At 39.6% G+C, this 17,877-nt stretch overlaps 1 protein-coding gene across 1 annotated transcript in view; it reads left to right on the forward strand.

The window, feature by feature from the left end:
* LOC100946492 (disintegrin and metalloproteinase domain-containing protein 32-like) overlaps positions 1 to 17,877 on the forward strand; it is a gene marked incomplete at its 3' end in the record, with an annotated part of 182,841 nt that overhangs the window by 113,470 nt on the left and 51,494 nt on the right. Inside the window, exon 8 of the mRNA XM_012813948.1 lies at positions 11,830 to 11,911. Coding sequence (XP_012669402.1) covers positions 11,830 to 11,911 — 82 coding nt within the window. The remainder of the gene's footprint in view (positions 1 to 11,829; positions 11,912 to 17,877) is intronic.

The following is a 17,877-nucleotide window of genomic DNA, read 5'->3' on the forward strand; positions in this document are numbered from 1 at the left end:
AAGGCTTTGTCTTCAATGTCAGAGATCCTTTCTTCAGTTTGTTCCACTCTGTTACGAAGAGATTCCACCATGGTTTTCTAATCTTTGAGGGCTGCGACCTCTTGTCTCAAAGTTTCAAAGTCTTTGATCATTTTATCTTTTAAATCGTCGAATTCCTGAGTCATCTTTTGAATAATTTCTTGGGACATCTTTTGAATAATTTCTTGAGACATTTTTGGAATCATTTCTTGGAGTTCTAGCTCTTTCCTTTCTTCCATTCTATTAATCTTGTTTACTACCCACATTCTGAACTTAATTTCTGTCATCTCAGCCATCTCTTTATGGGTTGGATCTTCAGGTACCTCTGCCATGTCCTTCCTTGGGGGCGTTGCTCTACTCTGCTTATTCCTACTACCGGAGATTTTCTGCTGGCTCTGCCCCATGCTGGATTTACTCCATTTGGCTAGGTGAGCTGGTAGGAGGAAGTTGGGTTGGGGGCTCTGGGAGTAATATTTTACTGGCCTTTTTAGGCAAAGGCTGGGACTAGTGTCTATATCTTTTACCCTAGAACTTTACCAAGGATGCGTATAATGCTACAGTCTGAGAGCCTGGAGGCCTGCTTGTCTCTATCTTGTTTACAGCTGGTATCTGTTCTACCTTAGAAAATCAATTACTCTGGGTTGAGATCTTAACTGTGGAGAAATAAGAGCGATTAAGTCACCCCTCCCCTTACTGGCAATGGTTGTGAAAGGAAAACCACACCTTCCCTCAACCACACCCCCAGGGTATCACTTTAGATAGTTCTCAGGTGATTGGCCCAGTTCAAATGATATAAGACAAGAGTCCCAGTCAACACAATGCTCAGGTGGGGGAGTTCGAGAGGCCTCTGTCAACTGTAGAGCAGGGATCTTCTGGCAGCTCAGGTATGACCCACTCCGGTGTTCTGTGGGGTCAGAGGGACCTGCCCAGCAAATAAAGTATTCTAGGGAGGTTGATGCCTCCTACCCCAACTTGTACCTTTGTCACACCCAGTCACTGGAGACCCTGGAGGGCTGTGACCTAGTTGCCCAATAAGCGAATATTGCAGGACTCTGTGTCTGCCAAAATCAAAGTAGATCCAGTGCCAGCTCCACTCAGTTACTGGTCTTTGACTCCCACCAGAAAAGGGAACTGAGGCTTGACTGTCTTAGGCACTCAGTGACAACTGGAGAATGTTCCACCTGAAGACAATTTGGGCCTGAGAAAATCCTGAGAGCATCAGAGATTCTCCCTCAACCACCAGTTGATTTTTCCAAATCAAGAGATCCAAACCTATTGATCCAGTTAGTACTCACTCCCTGATTGGAAAGATCACAAGGTCCCTAGCAGCTAAATAATAGGAGTTTACTAGTGGTATAAGTGTGGCTCGCTCTGATGCTCTGAGGAGTCAGAAAGGCCTGTTCAGTAGACAATTTGGAGTAAGGAGGCTGATGTCACTTTCCCCTCCTTACCCTTTGCTGCTGGACTCTGGTAACCTCAGTCTCAGTTAGCTCCACTACCATTTTCTGTTGACCCAGACTCTGTAACCCAGTCCTGTCCAATAGGCGAGTGAGTCAAGGTTTTGTGCCTACCAGAGTCCAGGTAAAGTCAATGAGTTCATCAGGGTTTTGTGCCCGACAGAGTCCCAGTAATGTCAATGCCTTCTCCACTCGGTGACCACTCTTTGTGGCCAGCCAGAAGAGATAGTTGAAGCCTATCTGCCTCAGGCACTCAATGGGAGCTGTAGAATATTCCACTTCAGTTCAATCTAAGCCTGGAGTTTGTTTTCTTGAAGTTGTGGTTTGCCTCAGTGTGGAGGATGTGTGTTTATCTATCTCTTCTCTTAGTTCAGCTCCCCACTTTCAGGTTTGTTGGGTTCTTCCAGTAGTTGTCTCTCTCCCTGAACTGAAGTTTATGTTGAAAGCTAGCTGTAGTCAGCTCTCATCTGCTATTCCTCCAAATTCTTATTGAATGTGAAAATTTTAGTTAGGGGATATAGCCAACCCGGGGATTTAGCAAAGTACCAAATACATTGAAACCAGGCAGACAAATAAACAGACTAAAATGCTACTGGACATACAAGCACACCAATGTCCAGACACTCAGCCACAAGTAAACAGACAGACAAAGAAGTAAACAGAACAGCAGACAAACCAGCCAACTAACAGATCAAAAAAGAAAGAAGGAAGAAAGAAATAGAAAAAAAAATAGTAATAATAAAAGATAACCACAGAAATGTTGGTCGTAAATTGATAGAGCAAACAAATAGGAAAGCAAACAATCAAAGAAGAAAGAAAATCAATATATATATATAATAAAAATAAAAAATAAAAAATAAAAAATTAAATAAAAGGAAAAGGAGAGCACCATTAAGAAAATTACTTTTTTTGAGTATATACAAACAAGTCCCTTTTTCAATGCGGTGGGGTTCCAGTTTAAAAATATATATATAATTATACTTTCTAGACAACAGGTGGTGCTGTGAGTGGTCCAAACATAGAAAGGAAAAAAAAATATATATATGGAGAATCTTTGCTGGCAGGATGCCCAGAGTCTCCCTACAACAGTTCCCGCAAAGTGTTGGGCGTCTTGGATTAACTTCAGATGCCGGATGGCTGGCTGCAGATCAGATTGAGCTCTCCACACTTCTGGGGGAGGTGTTATGGAGACACCATTTTGGGGGTTTTACATTACATCTGGTTCCTAGCTGGCCACCCACTCCTATCTGTCTTCCAAACTTGGGACACAAGTTCACACTTCGCCAGACTTTCACTCAACTCCTAATTTCCCCTCGAACAGAAAACTGTTGTGGTTCAAGGGAAAAGAGCTGGGTGCCCCTTGTGCGCCACTTTGGCATGCTCAGAAGATTTTTCAGTGTTTGTAGGAAGGGAACCGATTCCCTGCACTCAACTCCTAATTTCCCCTCGAACAGAAAACCGTTGTGGTCCGAGGGAAAAGAGCTGGGGCACCCCTTACATGTTCCATGTTCAATTTATTTCCGATGGGGGAAGGGCCGCAGCTGCCGCCGCCATGGCAGGACATTCAAAAGATTTTTCAATGTTTGTAGAAAGGGAACCGATTCCCTGCACTCAGCTCCTAATTTCCCCTCAAACAAATCTGTGTGGTCAGAGAAAAGAGCTGGGATGCCCCTTTTGCATTCTGCTTTCAGTTTATTTCCAATGGGGGAGGGGCCACAGCTCCTGCTGCTGCTGCCACCGCAGCAGAACGTTCAAAAGATTTTTCAGTGTTTGTAGGAGGGGAACCGATTCACCCTGCGGGTCGCCCCATCAGTGCAGCTCCACACAGACTTCCAAAATTACAGGATGGATCGGTTCCTAAGCAGAGTCCCTTCCCCTCAAGTTTCTGTCCAAATGCCTGGATCCCTGACACCCCAAACTGTGTCCAAATGTCTCGTGCTTCTGGCTGCTAAATTCTGCTCGGGAATCCACGCCTCACCACACTCTCCACTAGACACACAAACTCCCCATGAATTGGGCACAGGAGCCTTTCATGGGGGAAGGATTGGTTTCTGTCTCTCCAGACGCAAGCCGTGGACCTTGTGCCACAGGACACAAGCTGTGGACCTGGCGCCGCAGGTCGCAGGTGGCGCCGTTTCAGCTGCTGCCCTGAGTTTTTTCTGGCTGACACTGTAGATCTGGGCTACACTTCCAATCCAGCAATTCACCTCTTTACTGCTCACCCTGCGCTGCTTATCGGCACAAGGACTCCATGCAGAAGAGATCCAGTAAGCCCACTCTCACCTGAAACCACCAGAAGAGTTGACTCAGGGATGCATCTCCTCCGCCATCTTGCTCCGCCTCTGAGATGTCAACTTTTGAACAATTCTGTGGATTTCTATTTCTAGGTTTTTCTCCAGTCCATTTATTTTATTTGACATCCATATTTTCTGAATTCAATTTCTGACATTTCAGCCATTTGTTTATGAATGGTTTCTTCTGTTGTATCTCCTTTGTCATTCTTTGGGGGAGTTCATCTACTCTGGTTATTCATGTGTTACTGGAATTTCTTTCAGTAGGTCCTTGGTCTTGGGGATTAAAAGAATAAACTCATGGGTCACACATCAGTGATAAGATAGAATTTTATGAGACAGAGAGGAATATAGGAGTAAAAAGCACTAGAGCTTCTGGAAAAGGGGAAGACCCAAGTGGGAAGTTCCTCTCAGGTCCTTTATCTAGGAGTATATATTTTCTGGAGAATTACTTTTTAGCTCGGATTTGATAGGTGGAAAAACATCCTTTCAAAGTTGAATGCAGTCTTTCCCCTGGGGCATGGTTATTAGGTCTTTGCTTTTTTTGTCTCAGTGAATGGATTAGGGTGTGTTCCCTACTCAAGGTGAGAACACCCCAAAAAATCTCAGGCTGCTTTGTCCATGATCATGTTAGAGCTCAGAGGGTGTGGTCTGGAAAAGGCAGCTATTATGGTGCAGGAAGATATTGAATTCTTCATATCTATTAGAGTTTGCTTTATAAATTGAGGAGCATTCTTACAGGGCACATTAATGTTGATTATTGAAATCTGTTCATGTTCAGCATTTCCCTGAAAAAATATGTAGTGACCATCCTTATCTTTCCTTATCCTTGTTGGTTTGAAACCAATTTTATCTGCAAATAAAATTTCCACCCCTGTTTTTTTTTTATGATTTCCATTTGCCTATATTATACATGTTCATTCCTTTACCCTGAGTTCATTTTTATCCTTTAAGGTAAGATGTGACTTTTATATGCAACTGACATTTGGTCTCAGTTTATGTATCCAGTCAGCCAGCCTATTTCTCTTTAGAGGACAATTTAAGCGATTCACATTAAATGAGTGCATTGATAAGCATGGTAGTGTTTTGGATGTCATGTTTTTCAAATGCCTGGTTGATATTTTTAATCCTTTCCCCACTGTGGAAATTACATTTTGTTCAAAAAATTTCTGAGCGAGTTTACTTTGGTGCTGGTCATTGTGGAGGATTGGTCTGAGAATATCCTGGAAAGCTGTTTTAGTTATGGCAAATTTATTCAACATGTGTTTGTCAGTAAAGTATTTCATTTTCCATTGCAGATGAAACTCAGTTTAGCTGGATACATGATGGAAGGGGTGGAAGTTGTTTTGTTTTAGGAGACTGAAGGTCCGTGAATGTCAGGGTCCTGCCTCAGGTCTGTTAAGACCTGTGGAACTAGCATGACTGAATGAAGAAATATAAAGTTAGGAATGAGGATAAAGAAAGAGATATGAGACAGAATAGAATTTTCAAAAGTGAGAGTTCACGAGATCACTGCCCTTTTGTGGGTTTTGGTGAGTGACCCAGAGTCTTTGTTCCACGCAGCTTTTATTGAAATCTATCTGCTCAGGTTCATCCCTTTTTCTGAGGGAGGGAACAAAGACTCCAGCAGTTTCTCTAAGTGAGCATGCCAGCTCCTATTGTTATTAACTTTAAGTATTTGAGTAGTTTTGAAGAATCTGAAACTTGAGACTTGTGTGTGGGAAGCCTCCTGTCTGAGGTCACACACACAGATTCATAGGGAGGTGTTAAGTGCCACTAGTTCACTGTGGAGTGAAATACCACTGACTCCAGTCTCCTCTGAGGAATAGGTCAGAGAGAGGCATTTTCCTCTCATAACCACCACAGAGGATTTTCCTCTGAGATAAGGGCTGTTAAGCCCTCAGGGCTTGAGCTGTTTCCTTGGTCTCTGCCCCAGTCAAATACAAATCCCCACAATGGGTATCTGCTTTGTCTGTTTAATGGGCAGGAAACAACCTAGAAAATGTATTTCCTTAGGTCTTGTCATAATCTCTTTTCTGACCATTTACTGCCTCGGAGTGTTCACAGACTCAGCAGGGTATTGGTATAAGCTGTATCTCCAACAGGCCAGAGTTTCAGTAAAGGCTGGAAACTTGCTCAGATAAGAAATTTATCAATGGCTGGCTTAAAGGTAAATCAGCTGACTTTTCTTTGTTCTGACTCCTTCAGCTTACTGTTTAATTTTCCCTTTTTTCTGGGGGTGCCCTCCCTTGCCAAGAATGGGGTCTTTGGTCCTCATTCTGCCTACACATGACCATTATCTTCTGAGAATCTCTCTGCTGAGAGATCTGCAGTCATTCTAATATTTGTGCTTTTGTAGGTAATGGTTTTCTTACATCTGGCTGCTTGCAGAATTTTCTCCTTCATATTAACTTTGTAAAAGTTAATCACAATGTGTCTAGGAGAGGCTTTATTTGGATTGAGTCTTGCTGGGGTTCTGAAACTGTCTGCTATCTGAAGTTCTGCATCTCTTACAGTGCTTGGGACATTTTCCTCCATAATCTCTCAGATTAGAGCATCTGCGCCTTTAGGACCATCCTCTTCTCCTTTATGAATTCTTGTAAGTTTAATGTTCGATCTCTTGAAGTGATCCCACAACTCTCTCAGGGAATAATCAGATTTTACTCTTCAACTCTCTGCCTCTTTGCACATTTGAGAATGTTCAAAATCTTTGTCTTTAATTTCAGAGATCCTTTCTTCTTCCTGGTCAACTCTATTACTGAGGGAGTGTTTTGAATTTCAAAGCTCCTCGAATAATTTTTTCATTTCCTTGAACTCTGCTATCTCTTTTCTCATTGTGTCCATATATTGTCTTTGAATTCATTAATTTTGTCTTTGAGTTCATTAATTTCTTCATTTTATTTGCCATTTATATTCTGAACTCTATTTCTGAAATTTCAGCCATTTGTTTATGAAGCACATCTTCTGATCTATCTCCTTCATCATTACTTGTTGGAGCTGATCTACTCTGGTTATTTGTGTTGCCAGAGTTCTTCCTCTGGTTCTTCCCCATGATTCTTTCCCACAGTTTGTGTATTAAAACTGATAGGGTGAGATTGGATTGAAGGTTCCAGGAATTGTAGTTAACCAGCCCTTTACCAGAGAGCTGGGACTAGTGATTGTGGCTTTTCCTCTACAGATTTACAAAGATCCCTTTCAGATCTACAACCAGAGACTCTGAGGACCTGATTGGTATGATATAGCTAGCTGGTTCTGTTTTATATTTAGTCAGCCTCTATCCAATCCTACTGAGTTGGGGAATTAGGCTGAAATCTCATCTGGGGGGAGATACAAACAATTGATACATCCTGCCCCACTCCAGTGACAATTGTAGGGGGAGAATCAGTCCCTTCTACTTCAGCATAACCATGGCTCAACCTTGGAGGGTCCCTTGGTAGATAGCCCAGATCAAAAATTCCAAACCAGTTATCTCAGGCAGCACAATCACTGCTCTACTGAGAGAGTTCAAACATTATCCAGCAACTTGATGACAGGGAACCATAGGCTGCTCCTGTCCGGAAACTGAGTCTGGAGTTTGGCTCCCTCTGGTGCTCGATGGGGGTCATGGGGCCCACCCAGCCAAAGAATCAGTCAAGGTGGATTGGCGCCTCCTTTTATGCTTTCGCAGCAGCCTTGCCCCACCACTGATAACTTCACAGGGCTGTGGCTTGGTTCCTTTCAGTGAACAAAGTTGCCAGGGATATTTGCCAGCCCAGAGTCAAAGGGGAGTCAGTACCTCCTCCCATGGGAGACTCAGCCACCAGGGAAGCCTTGTAGAGCTGATCCTGGTTCCCTTCAGTGCACCACCATCATCTCATCCCAGGGTGTGATCACCACTGTCAATGGGTGGGTACCCCTGCAGCACTTATTTCTCTCTCACAGAGTCTGTGCCTCTGTCCCATTCATGTCATTACCTGCAACCGCAAGGTTGAGGTCTGGCTCCCTGCAGTGGTCAGGGGAAATGGGAAGTGTTTCTCTGAAATCTAACCTGGGGAGTAAGTCCTGCCACCATGGCCACCATGTGCTGTTGCAGGTCATGCTACTCCCTCTCTGCTTAACTCCCTCTGTCTGCTTTTGCCAACTACCACTTGAGTCACTGTTTTCAGCACAATCATGCAGCAGCCCACCATGCCCAGACCTCTTGAGGAATTGCCAGATACTCTGGGCTATGCAGGGGACAGGCTTTCAGACCACCAGGAGAGGGGGAGGGGTGGACTGAGAGTTCAGAACTGTGGGTAAAATATTTGTTCAGTTTTATGCCAGGCAAGAAAGATAATGTCTGGGCTCACAGGTGGGACCTCTCTGGAGAAGGTGTCCTGGTATTTAGTAGCTCTCTCTGTGGGGTAAAATTGGAAGTCTTCTGAATACTGGTAGCTTGTAGAGAGCACACAGCAAGCACCTCTCTTTGGGGAGGGAGTCTTTCATCCTCTTGGCAATAGGTTTTGTACCTGTAGTTTGTTTCCTTTGTGTCACAGCTTGCCTCAGCAGGGATGATGTACACTCCTCAATCTTTCTTGGCTCAGCTCCTGACCTTCAGCTTTCTTAAGAACATTGTGCCCTTTATCTCTCCTTCTGGACAGGAACCTATGTTGAAAGCTGGCTCCAGTTGTCCATCTTACTCCCTCCCCATCCCAAAAATCTTCAACAAAACAAAGCAAACCAAATTAAACAGCTCATAAAATGATAACCTCTGTAATCAAATGAGTTATATCAATAGTTGTTTTATTTTTCAATCATAAAGCTTAGATTATATTTTTTATTTCTCTTTTTTTTTTTCTTTTACACTGGTGAGTATCTATTGTGCTGATCTATGTATAATGCAGTTCTGAGTGTTTCATGTTGGGCAGGGCTAGTAGTGACAAATCCCCTTAGTATTTTCTTGTCCAGAACAGTATTTATACATCATTTATGAAATTTTATTTTGTAGGATATAAGATTTTTGGATGATAGTTATTCTTTTTAAGAAGTTGGAAGATGGCTCTTAATTCCTTCTGGCTTGTAAGGTCTCTGCAAAATTTCTTCATTTAGTCTGATTTTTTTTCTTTGTATGTTAGTTGTTGTTTTCTTCCTGCTGCTTGTAGAGTTTTCTCTTTCATGTGACTTTGGCCAAGTTGATGACTGTGTGTGTTGGACATATCTTGCTTGCTAGATCTCCTGGTGTTTGAAGACCCATCTTGTACATGTATCTAGATGTCTGGACTTCCCATGATACCAAGGAATTTTTCCTCAATAGTTTTCTAGAATAGATTTTCCATATATTTTCTGCCCTTTCTTTTTCCCTCAGGGATACTTAAAATTTGTGTATTATTTTGCTTCACATGAAGCAAAATTATATTTCTCTGACTTTTTTTTCAGTTCTTTACTGTCTTTTCCTCATCTTTGAATGACTGAGTCAGCTCAAGAGCTTGTCTTTAAGCTCTGAGATTCTTTCTTCATCTTGGTTTAGACTGTTGTTTAAGCTTTCTGCTGTATTTTGAAATACTATAAAGGAAATTTCTTTAAGTTCTATTGTATCCTTTTTTATGTTGGTTAGCTCTTTAGTGATATTTAAATTTCTTCATTGTTATCTTTAAATATTTTTAGATTTCTTTTTTGTTGTGTTTAACTATTCAATTTTTTCATCTTATTTGCCATTAGTATTCTGAATTTTATTTCTGACATTTTATCATTTTAGTTTTTTAGGAGTTTATTGCTGTGGATTTATTATGATCCTTTGGGAGTATTCAATTAGCTTTTTTTTTCATATTATCAGACATTTTTTTTTACCTGTTTATTGTCATTCAAAACCTCTTCTTTCAGGTCAGGTTTGATAGGTTTGCAGTGGAACTGTTCTCCTTTGCTGGAAGTCTCCCACTTTGTGTAAAGGAAGAGAGGTCCTAACAATGCTTTTTTGTCTTATTCCTGATTATTTACCTGGTGGGAGAGGGATTGGTCACTGAGAACCTGTCACACAGCTGTTCTCCTTGTTGTCACAATCCTCTGTGATTGTTACAACCTGAGCAGATGCTGGAGGATATTCATTTGGTTCTTACATTGGCCCCATGTCTGGTGTTGGAAGCTTAGACAGGGTAATGGGTGAGTTCCTCTCCACTGAGATGATCATTGCAGTATATTGTTCTTCCTGAGTCTCCCCATGGTGGTGAAATTGGCTGTTTGGTTAGGCTATTTATGTGATGGGCACAGACATCAGGGCTGCAGGTGTTTGCTTCATCTATGTCAAGGTATACTAGTGATAAACAGTGATGAGCATCTTGTGTTAGTGGGTCTGGGGTTGAGATGCAGACTGCAGGCATTGCATAGCACAGTGCAGTGTGGGCATCGTCCATTCGCCAGTGCACAAGGTCAGGGTACTTGTAATCCTGCTTGGTGCTCAGGGCTGCAGGGGTGTGGCCTGCTGGTATGTGACCTGCTGGCTGGCTAGCACATGAAAACAAGGGGAATGACCTACTTCACTGTGTGTGGGTTTAAACAGGTATGTGGCTCTCTGGAGGGTGTGCGAGACTTCAGGGCTGTGGTGCACCAGGCTGGGCATCATGGCCTCACATTCAGAGTTCAGGTTCATGGAAGTGTGGAGCTTCACATGTGTACAGGGTTAGGGACTTGTCCCTTTGTTTGGTGTGCAGGACTGTGGAGGCATGGACCTTGATACAGCAGGGCTACAGAGCTTGCTTGCACTGGTTGTGACACAGGGCCATGAGAGCTTGGCCACTGGATGTCTGGGGCTCTCTCTGTGTACAGATTCCATAGAGGCTGCGACCATGGGTTCATGCTCTACTCATGTTGAGTAGAACATGAGTTCTACTCAAGTTCTCTGTTGGGGAGGGCATCTAACACCCAGTCATAGGTTTGAAAGTGTATTTGTTCTCCTTGCTCCTTTTTCAAGTTGGTAAGAGCCACTGTGGGGGAGCTACAGCAAAGATAATCACTGTGTAGACCAGGAGCTTCAGACTTGAGCACACAGAGTGACATCAGCTACAGTCAGCTGGAAACTAAGACCAGCAGGTCCCTGTTGAGATTGCTGTCCAATGTAACTTTACTATATAGTCTCTAAACAGTTCCCCCAGACAGCACAGAGGCCTGTAGTGGTGGAGGGAGGACCTCCCACAACTGGAGTGAGAGTGTTTATGTGGGTAGTGTGGGACCCTTGGGCTCTCTCCTTTATCCCTTTCCCACATGTAAGTGTCTCCCTGAGGTACCTTCCAGTCTTAGTGAGTGGTGCTCCCTGTCCCTGTCTTCCTTATTCTGAGTTTCTCCCATCAGTTCTCTGATGATCTTCAGTGTTATCTGTAAGAGGGTCCAATCTATAGGAGAGCATCTACTTGCAGTTCTCCATGCCCTCCCAGAGTATGTGTGAGAGCTGCTTCTTGTCCTTCATCTTGTCTCCTTTCTCCTTAGTGGAGAATACCTGAGTTGAAATCCCTCAGTAGCACTTATTATTCATGCTACCTTGAGAAAATTACTTTACTTTTCATCTGATGTTTCATTTTTTAAAATGGGAATAAAAATTTTAATAATATCTTCTTCACTAGTTTTGAGAATTAAGTGGATTAATAGCACTAAGAATAGTGCTATTATTATATTAATTTATATGGGCCACTACTTAAAGCTGAAATAATGTTTCATTGTGAAGTGATACAGTTATTCTTAGGAGAAAATGCTGAACTTTTCTAGATGGGAGTGATAAATTTTAATCCTTAACATTAATAATATTTGTCACTATAATTCAGCAAATTGTTTTTGATCAAATATTGAATGAAAGCCTTTGGCAACTTTAAATAAAAGAATCAAAATGTGGATGCATTGGATATGTTTCAGAAATCAAAAATAATTAACCAATTAAAACTAACAGTTAATATTAGTTAAAATATCTTCCAAATTTGAAAGAATTAAGGACACATAGAAAGATTATACCTCAATTTGCTTCAACTAGGGTTTTGTGAGATAGAGACTTAGATTATTAACAGAAATGCTCACATTTAAATTATTCATTAAAATTGATTATAAATTTATACTTATTTATTTAGTTATAGGGATTATCCAAATCATGCAGGAGCAACATTTCCTGGGAAAATGTGTGTTGCCCATTATTCTGCAGGAATTGCATTGGTATGTAATTATTTAATCTATTTTTTTAAAAAATGTACACATTTAAAAACCATCCAATTTGTATGTATGCATTTTATTGCTTACATTTATGTTTACACTTAGGAATTACCTTTGTTTTCCATTACTATTAGTTTTGAAGTACAGAGAAAGAAGAATAGTTTGTAGAAAAAGTATCTTGTTGCAATTCACTATGTTTGGGAGTAAAATGGTGAATAAAATTTTCATAAATACATAGGCATTGTTTTGATATATAGGATAGTGCATCATGAAAAACTTATTTGTAATGAATATTTATGCCCCCACAGGTCATATGTTTATAAATAAAGTTGAGGAAATATGTTCATGGATAAAAGAGCTTCCAAAACAAAACAAACAAAAACTATAATTAAAATCATTTAAAGTGTTTAAAATCTCTGACAGCATTTAAAAGAAACTTTTATGTGTATTTAACTACTTATACTATTTATGAATGTGTTTTATATATATGAAAATCATTAGTAACATTAAATTCATCTTTGAATGGCAATATAGATCTTTGAGATTTTTTTCATCCTCCTAATTTTCTTTTAAGACAGTTTCACTTTGTTGTATAAGCTAGAGTGCTGTGGCATCAGCATAATTCACAGCAACCTCAAACTCTTAGGTTCAAGTGATTCTCCTGCCTAGCTTCCCAAGTAGCTGGTACTACAGGCACCTGCCACAGCACCTGGCTAATTTTTCTATTTTTAGTAGAGATAGGGTCTCACTTTTACTCAGGCTGGTTTCAAACTCCTGGGCTCAAGTGATCCACCAGCCTTGGCCTCCTAGAGTGCTAGGATTATAGGTGTTAGCCACTGTGCCTGGCCCATCTTACTAACTAAGAAAAAGTTTAAGTACTTTTAAAAAATTACAAAGTAATTTATGTTAATGGAGGGATCACGCCTATGGTTCATCTTATAAGGGTACATGTGAATCTTTCTAAATGTAGAATATAAATGTCTTAACACAATAACTAAGAAAATGACATGAAGGCTATGTTAACCAGTTTGATAAAAACTTTTCAAATTATATAGAAAAATATCACACTGTACCCCATGACTGTATTAATGTACACAGCTATGATTTAATAAAAAAAAATCATGTCACATTTGTTAAGTACCTATAGCAATATTTAAGAAAATTCATATAATCTAGCATCTTTCCACCTAGGTGGAGATAACCACTATTAACAGTTTGATAGAGATGTATCTTCTTTTTGTAAAGGCTTTTAAAATATTTTAAACTTTTATCTACTTGTACAGTGACCCCTTGTCTGCTCTGTTCAGTGTCATAAAGAACCTACAATGGGAAGGTTCCAATTTAATGGGACTATGATTATATTCTCTGGCAAAAGCATTCTTCCCACAGATATTCAAATGCACTGTACTTAGGGTCCCCCAAAACAGAAAATAAAAACCCATTAATTAGGTTATTTTGTTTGATAGTGAGAGGAATCATTTCTATCATCACCCCATTCTAATCTCAGACTCATGCCTAATGACTTTAGGGGAAATGGCATCAAGTTTAGGCTACAGCTTAGGGTATTTTTAAAATGATTAATGATATCATTCTCATCTCTCAAGATATTGCCTCCAAGTTGATGCCACAACTGAATCTTTAATACTATTTTATTAAGCTAACTGCTTCTTGGTTATTGACATGCAATAAGCAAATCTTGTAGTAATGAATAAAATTTCATAAATGCTGTGCCACAAGATGGGACCCTGGTCAGAAGTGATAGTGTGGTGGTCTAGAAGCCATTCTGAAAGCACACAATTATGGTGTGGGCATAATATTTGCATGGGCAAAGAAAATAACCTATAGGTTAACTGCAGTGGATCACTTATTTATTCAAGAGGTGAAGACCTATCCTCACATATTCCAGGTATGCTGTGGTGGGTGCTCACGTTTGGCAGGGTGTGTAGAAATCCAGGTCAGTTTCAGTAAGAAGAGGTTGTGAGCTCATGTAAAACTTCCCTCTACAGCCACAAACACTTTAATTCATTGGTTGAATCTGACTAACATTGACTTGAGTGAATTTTGCCTGCCTGATTTTTGTGGCTCTACAGTGGACAGGATATGAATATTTTCAGTCTGTTTATTCAGAGAGGTTTATACATGCATCTTTTCCTTAGTATTTCTTGTAACCAACAAATTTTATTCCTTCCAGATTTCTGAGCAGCCAACCAACCCTCTCATTATCAACTGCCTGTGAATCTGTACCTGAGGCCATCTCTTTTAGCAAAGTGAACAACCAGAGGTGCTGCCTGGACTTATGCCCACTTGGCATTTTCAATAAGGCTATAATAACCATTTTCTGGCTGCTGCTATTGTGTCTTGCCAATCCAATCATATAGACCAAGTCCATGCTTTTTCCTCCTCTTTTAACAATGAGTGTCTGATCAGTGTCACAAAGAAACCATTGAGTTGGGGAGAGGCAGCAAAAGGAACACGTTGATACCATGGGAGTCAGAGAAAATTGCTTGTGCAGTTTGTTTGTTCTTTCTAGAACTGCTCTATTTAGTGTTACTGTGAGCATTCCACTTTATAGTTTGTGGATGAAATAATACCTACTTTATGACAAAACATTTAAGTCAAGGCCACTTTATATCTTATTGTCAGATTTTCAATCTTCACTGGGGCAAGTATTAAGCCAAGAGTGGCTTGTGCAATATCTGGTAAATGATGCAGAGTGGCAGGTCCAAACGTGGCATATGTTGCCAATACCATATGGCCATAAAACATAGTTCCTCTTTTTTGTAGTGGGCTAAGTAAAGTACATAAACTTGTCTGATTTTAGAAGGGATACCCCAGTATGTCTTGGACCACTGTATCTCCAGGAACTTAGCCAGTATGGTTACCTACTGAAGTGTTGGAGAATTTATCTTCTATTCTCTAGCATATACTTATTTTACTAAAATATTTATGATACTTGCTGGTAGACTACACATAGACTACACCAAGTCTAGTAAGTGCACTGTGGCCAAGATAATGGAATTGGTGTGATATTTTATGGGCTGTAAAGCCAATAATGGTCTTGCTGGTCTATATTATCATCAGGGACAGTTGACATAGCCATAAGGCAAGGTATGGCAATGTTACACTCATCTCCTTTCATTACTCTCTTGTTGAAGGCAGACTGTTCTTTGTTCTTATTTGTACTGGATTGTTTTTGCTGCTTATGTATAAAAAAAGAGAATTTCTAGGCCATTTGTTGCACATCAGTTGCAAAAGGCCGTGCTGATTTACCTTTTATCTTTACATAGTGGTAAAGATATCATTTTGTGAATCACCAATGTTATTGCCATCACTACTGAATTAAGTTTGCAATAATTTACTGTCGTTCTCCATCTTTTTAAAAAAATTACATCATAGCTGTGTACATTAATGAATTTATGGGATATAATGTGCTGGATTTATATACAATTTGAAATACTTATATCAAACTGGTTAACATAGCCTTCACCACACTTTCTTAATTATTGTGTTAAGACATTTATAACATTCTCCATCTTTTGTTTTTTGCATCAGGCAAACAAGTTAAATGCTGATACAACTATACTTCTACAACTAGACTTTGATGGTGGCACTAATCTGTGCAGTTTCCCAAGGGATGACATATTACTTATGATTACCATCTTGGGAGCAGTTCTAAGACCTTCCTCTTAGCCTTCCTTATCTTAATAGCTCTTACCACATTGGTTTGGGAACCAATGTGTGCTAGTATTTTTATTCCAACCATAATTCTGGTATTTGGAAATACCAGATTCTATCTGTAGAAATAATAGATTCTATCTGTAGTTCTTTTGTATTCACAGCAACTCATGTGAAGTTCTTGCTATCACATCTAAAATGTCAAGAATGTCTTTAGGATGATGCCCATATATTTTATTGTTAGGCTCTCTGAAATTATTACCACAGCCATTATAGGTCAATATACTTTGATCATATCTATATACTTAAGTGATTATTAGGTAATTTTACCCACTGTGTCTCAATTAAGCACTGCCACATGGCTGTGCCACTCCTGGTGCCATTATTCCCATTGATTTCAGAGAACCAAGTTCCACTGCACTATCTGCTACTGTCATCTTTACAAAATACAAAATACCTGGAGATTTTTGATGCTATTGGTGTGCCTTTCACAAAAGTATTTCTTAATGTCTTGGTATAGGAAGTATCTTCCTAGCCCTCGCTGGAGATTGAGTTAAGGGTAGTTATCCATCCATTTGCATAGAATAGATTCACTCAATATTGCTATATTCCTGATACCCAACATTTTTTTTTAATCATACAGTACGCCAGGGAAGTTTCAGTATTTGACCTTACTGACAGTAGGCTATTGCTAAATCCAACTTCAACAAGCCATCCTGGTAGAATATTAACATGACTTCTGCTTTTTTACTCAACACAAAATATAAAATACCATATGAGCCACCTATTTCAATAAATTTGTTCCTGTTCAGCCTTTTAGTTTATACTCTTTGATCATTCTCTCTCAAAGTATAAATTATCCCCTTCCAGAGTAAAATATTTATATTTTTTCTTCAAGACCATGTGAGGGTGAGGATTTAATTCCTAATATCAATCTGGAGGCAATGAGGAGTAGTGAGAGAAATGAATGTTCCTGGTATATTCATTAAAAGTTTTTAAAAAAAATACACAGGCTTTCTTGTTTGGAGAGGGCTTCCTTTGCTAGGAAAGGGAGGTTCAGAGATATTTGTCCATGTTATTCTAATTGTTCCCATCCCAAGTTTCAGATCATAATGATTTCCTTCCCTAATCTGGTGGGTTTGGGCTTGGTCCTTAGTCATTTTAATATACAACTACATCAGATGAAGAGTTACTTTCATGCTGTTGCACAAATTTTGTGGTCACGTATTTGCATTGTTAGTTGCTCATTCACAGCTTTCGCTTTCCATTGTTTATTTTGTGCTTTCTTTAGAAATGCTATAGGAAACCAGTTAACACCAAAATATTTTTTGAAAATTTATTTATTTATTTTTATTATAACTGTGACATTAATGCATTTATGGGGTACAATGTACTGATTTTATGTACAATTTGGAATGCTTACATCAAACTGGTTAACATAATCTTTACCTCACTTATTTATGAAGACATTTATACTCTACTCTTAATAGTTTTGACATGTACCCTTGTATTGCACACAGTAGGTGAGGTCCCACCAAATACTTTCCCTTTGCCTGATCTCCCTTCTCCCCATCCTCTCCCACCTATTCCATCCTTCATTCTGGACTATAGTTGTGTTTTATCATTTGTACAAAAGTATGGGTGATTCTATATTGCTTTCATAATAGTATTGAATACATTGGATACTTTTTCTTCCATTCTTGTTCTGTTCCAGCTCCATCCAGGTAAACATAAAAGATGTGAAGTCTCCATCTTTTTTATGACTGCATAGTATTCCATGGTGTACATATACCACAATTTCTTTTTTTTCTTTTTGTTTTGTTAAGTCATATATGCATAGAGCATGAATACATTTATGCCTTTGTGGGATTCAATGTTTTGATTATTTATACAAATTGGAGTGCTTACATCCTACTAATTAATGTAGCTTTTAATCAGTGTTAAAACATTTGTGTTCAATACGTGATAGAATAAGTACAATATTACTTGTACCCTTGTAATATTCCCATAGGTGTGGTCCCTCCATTAATCCTCCCTCTATGGAATGACCTCCCTCCCTTCCTATGCCCCACCCCTTCCCTCTTTCATCCTGGACTATAGTTGTGATTCATCTCTTATATTAAAGTATGAGTGATTATAAATTGGTTTTATGGTAGTACTGAGTACATTGGATATTTTTTTCCATTCCTGAGATACTTTACTAAGAAGAATATTTTCCAGCTCCATCCATGTAAACATAAAAGAGGTAAAGTCTCCATCTTTTTTTAATGTTGCATAGTATTCCATGGTATACA

This window comes from Otolemur garnettii, unplaced genomic scaffold, assembly GCF_000181295.1.
Source record: "Otolemur garnettii isolate 467f Iridium unplaced genomic scaffold, OtoGar3 scaffold00367, whole genome shotgun sequence".
Classification (NCBI taxonomy): Eukaryota; Metazoa; Chordata; class Mammalia; order Primates; family Galagidae; genus Otolemur; species Otolemur garnettii.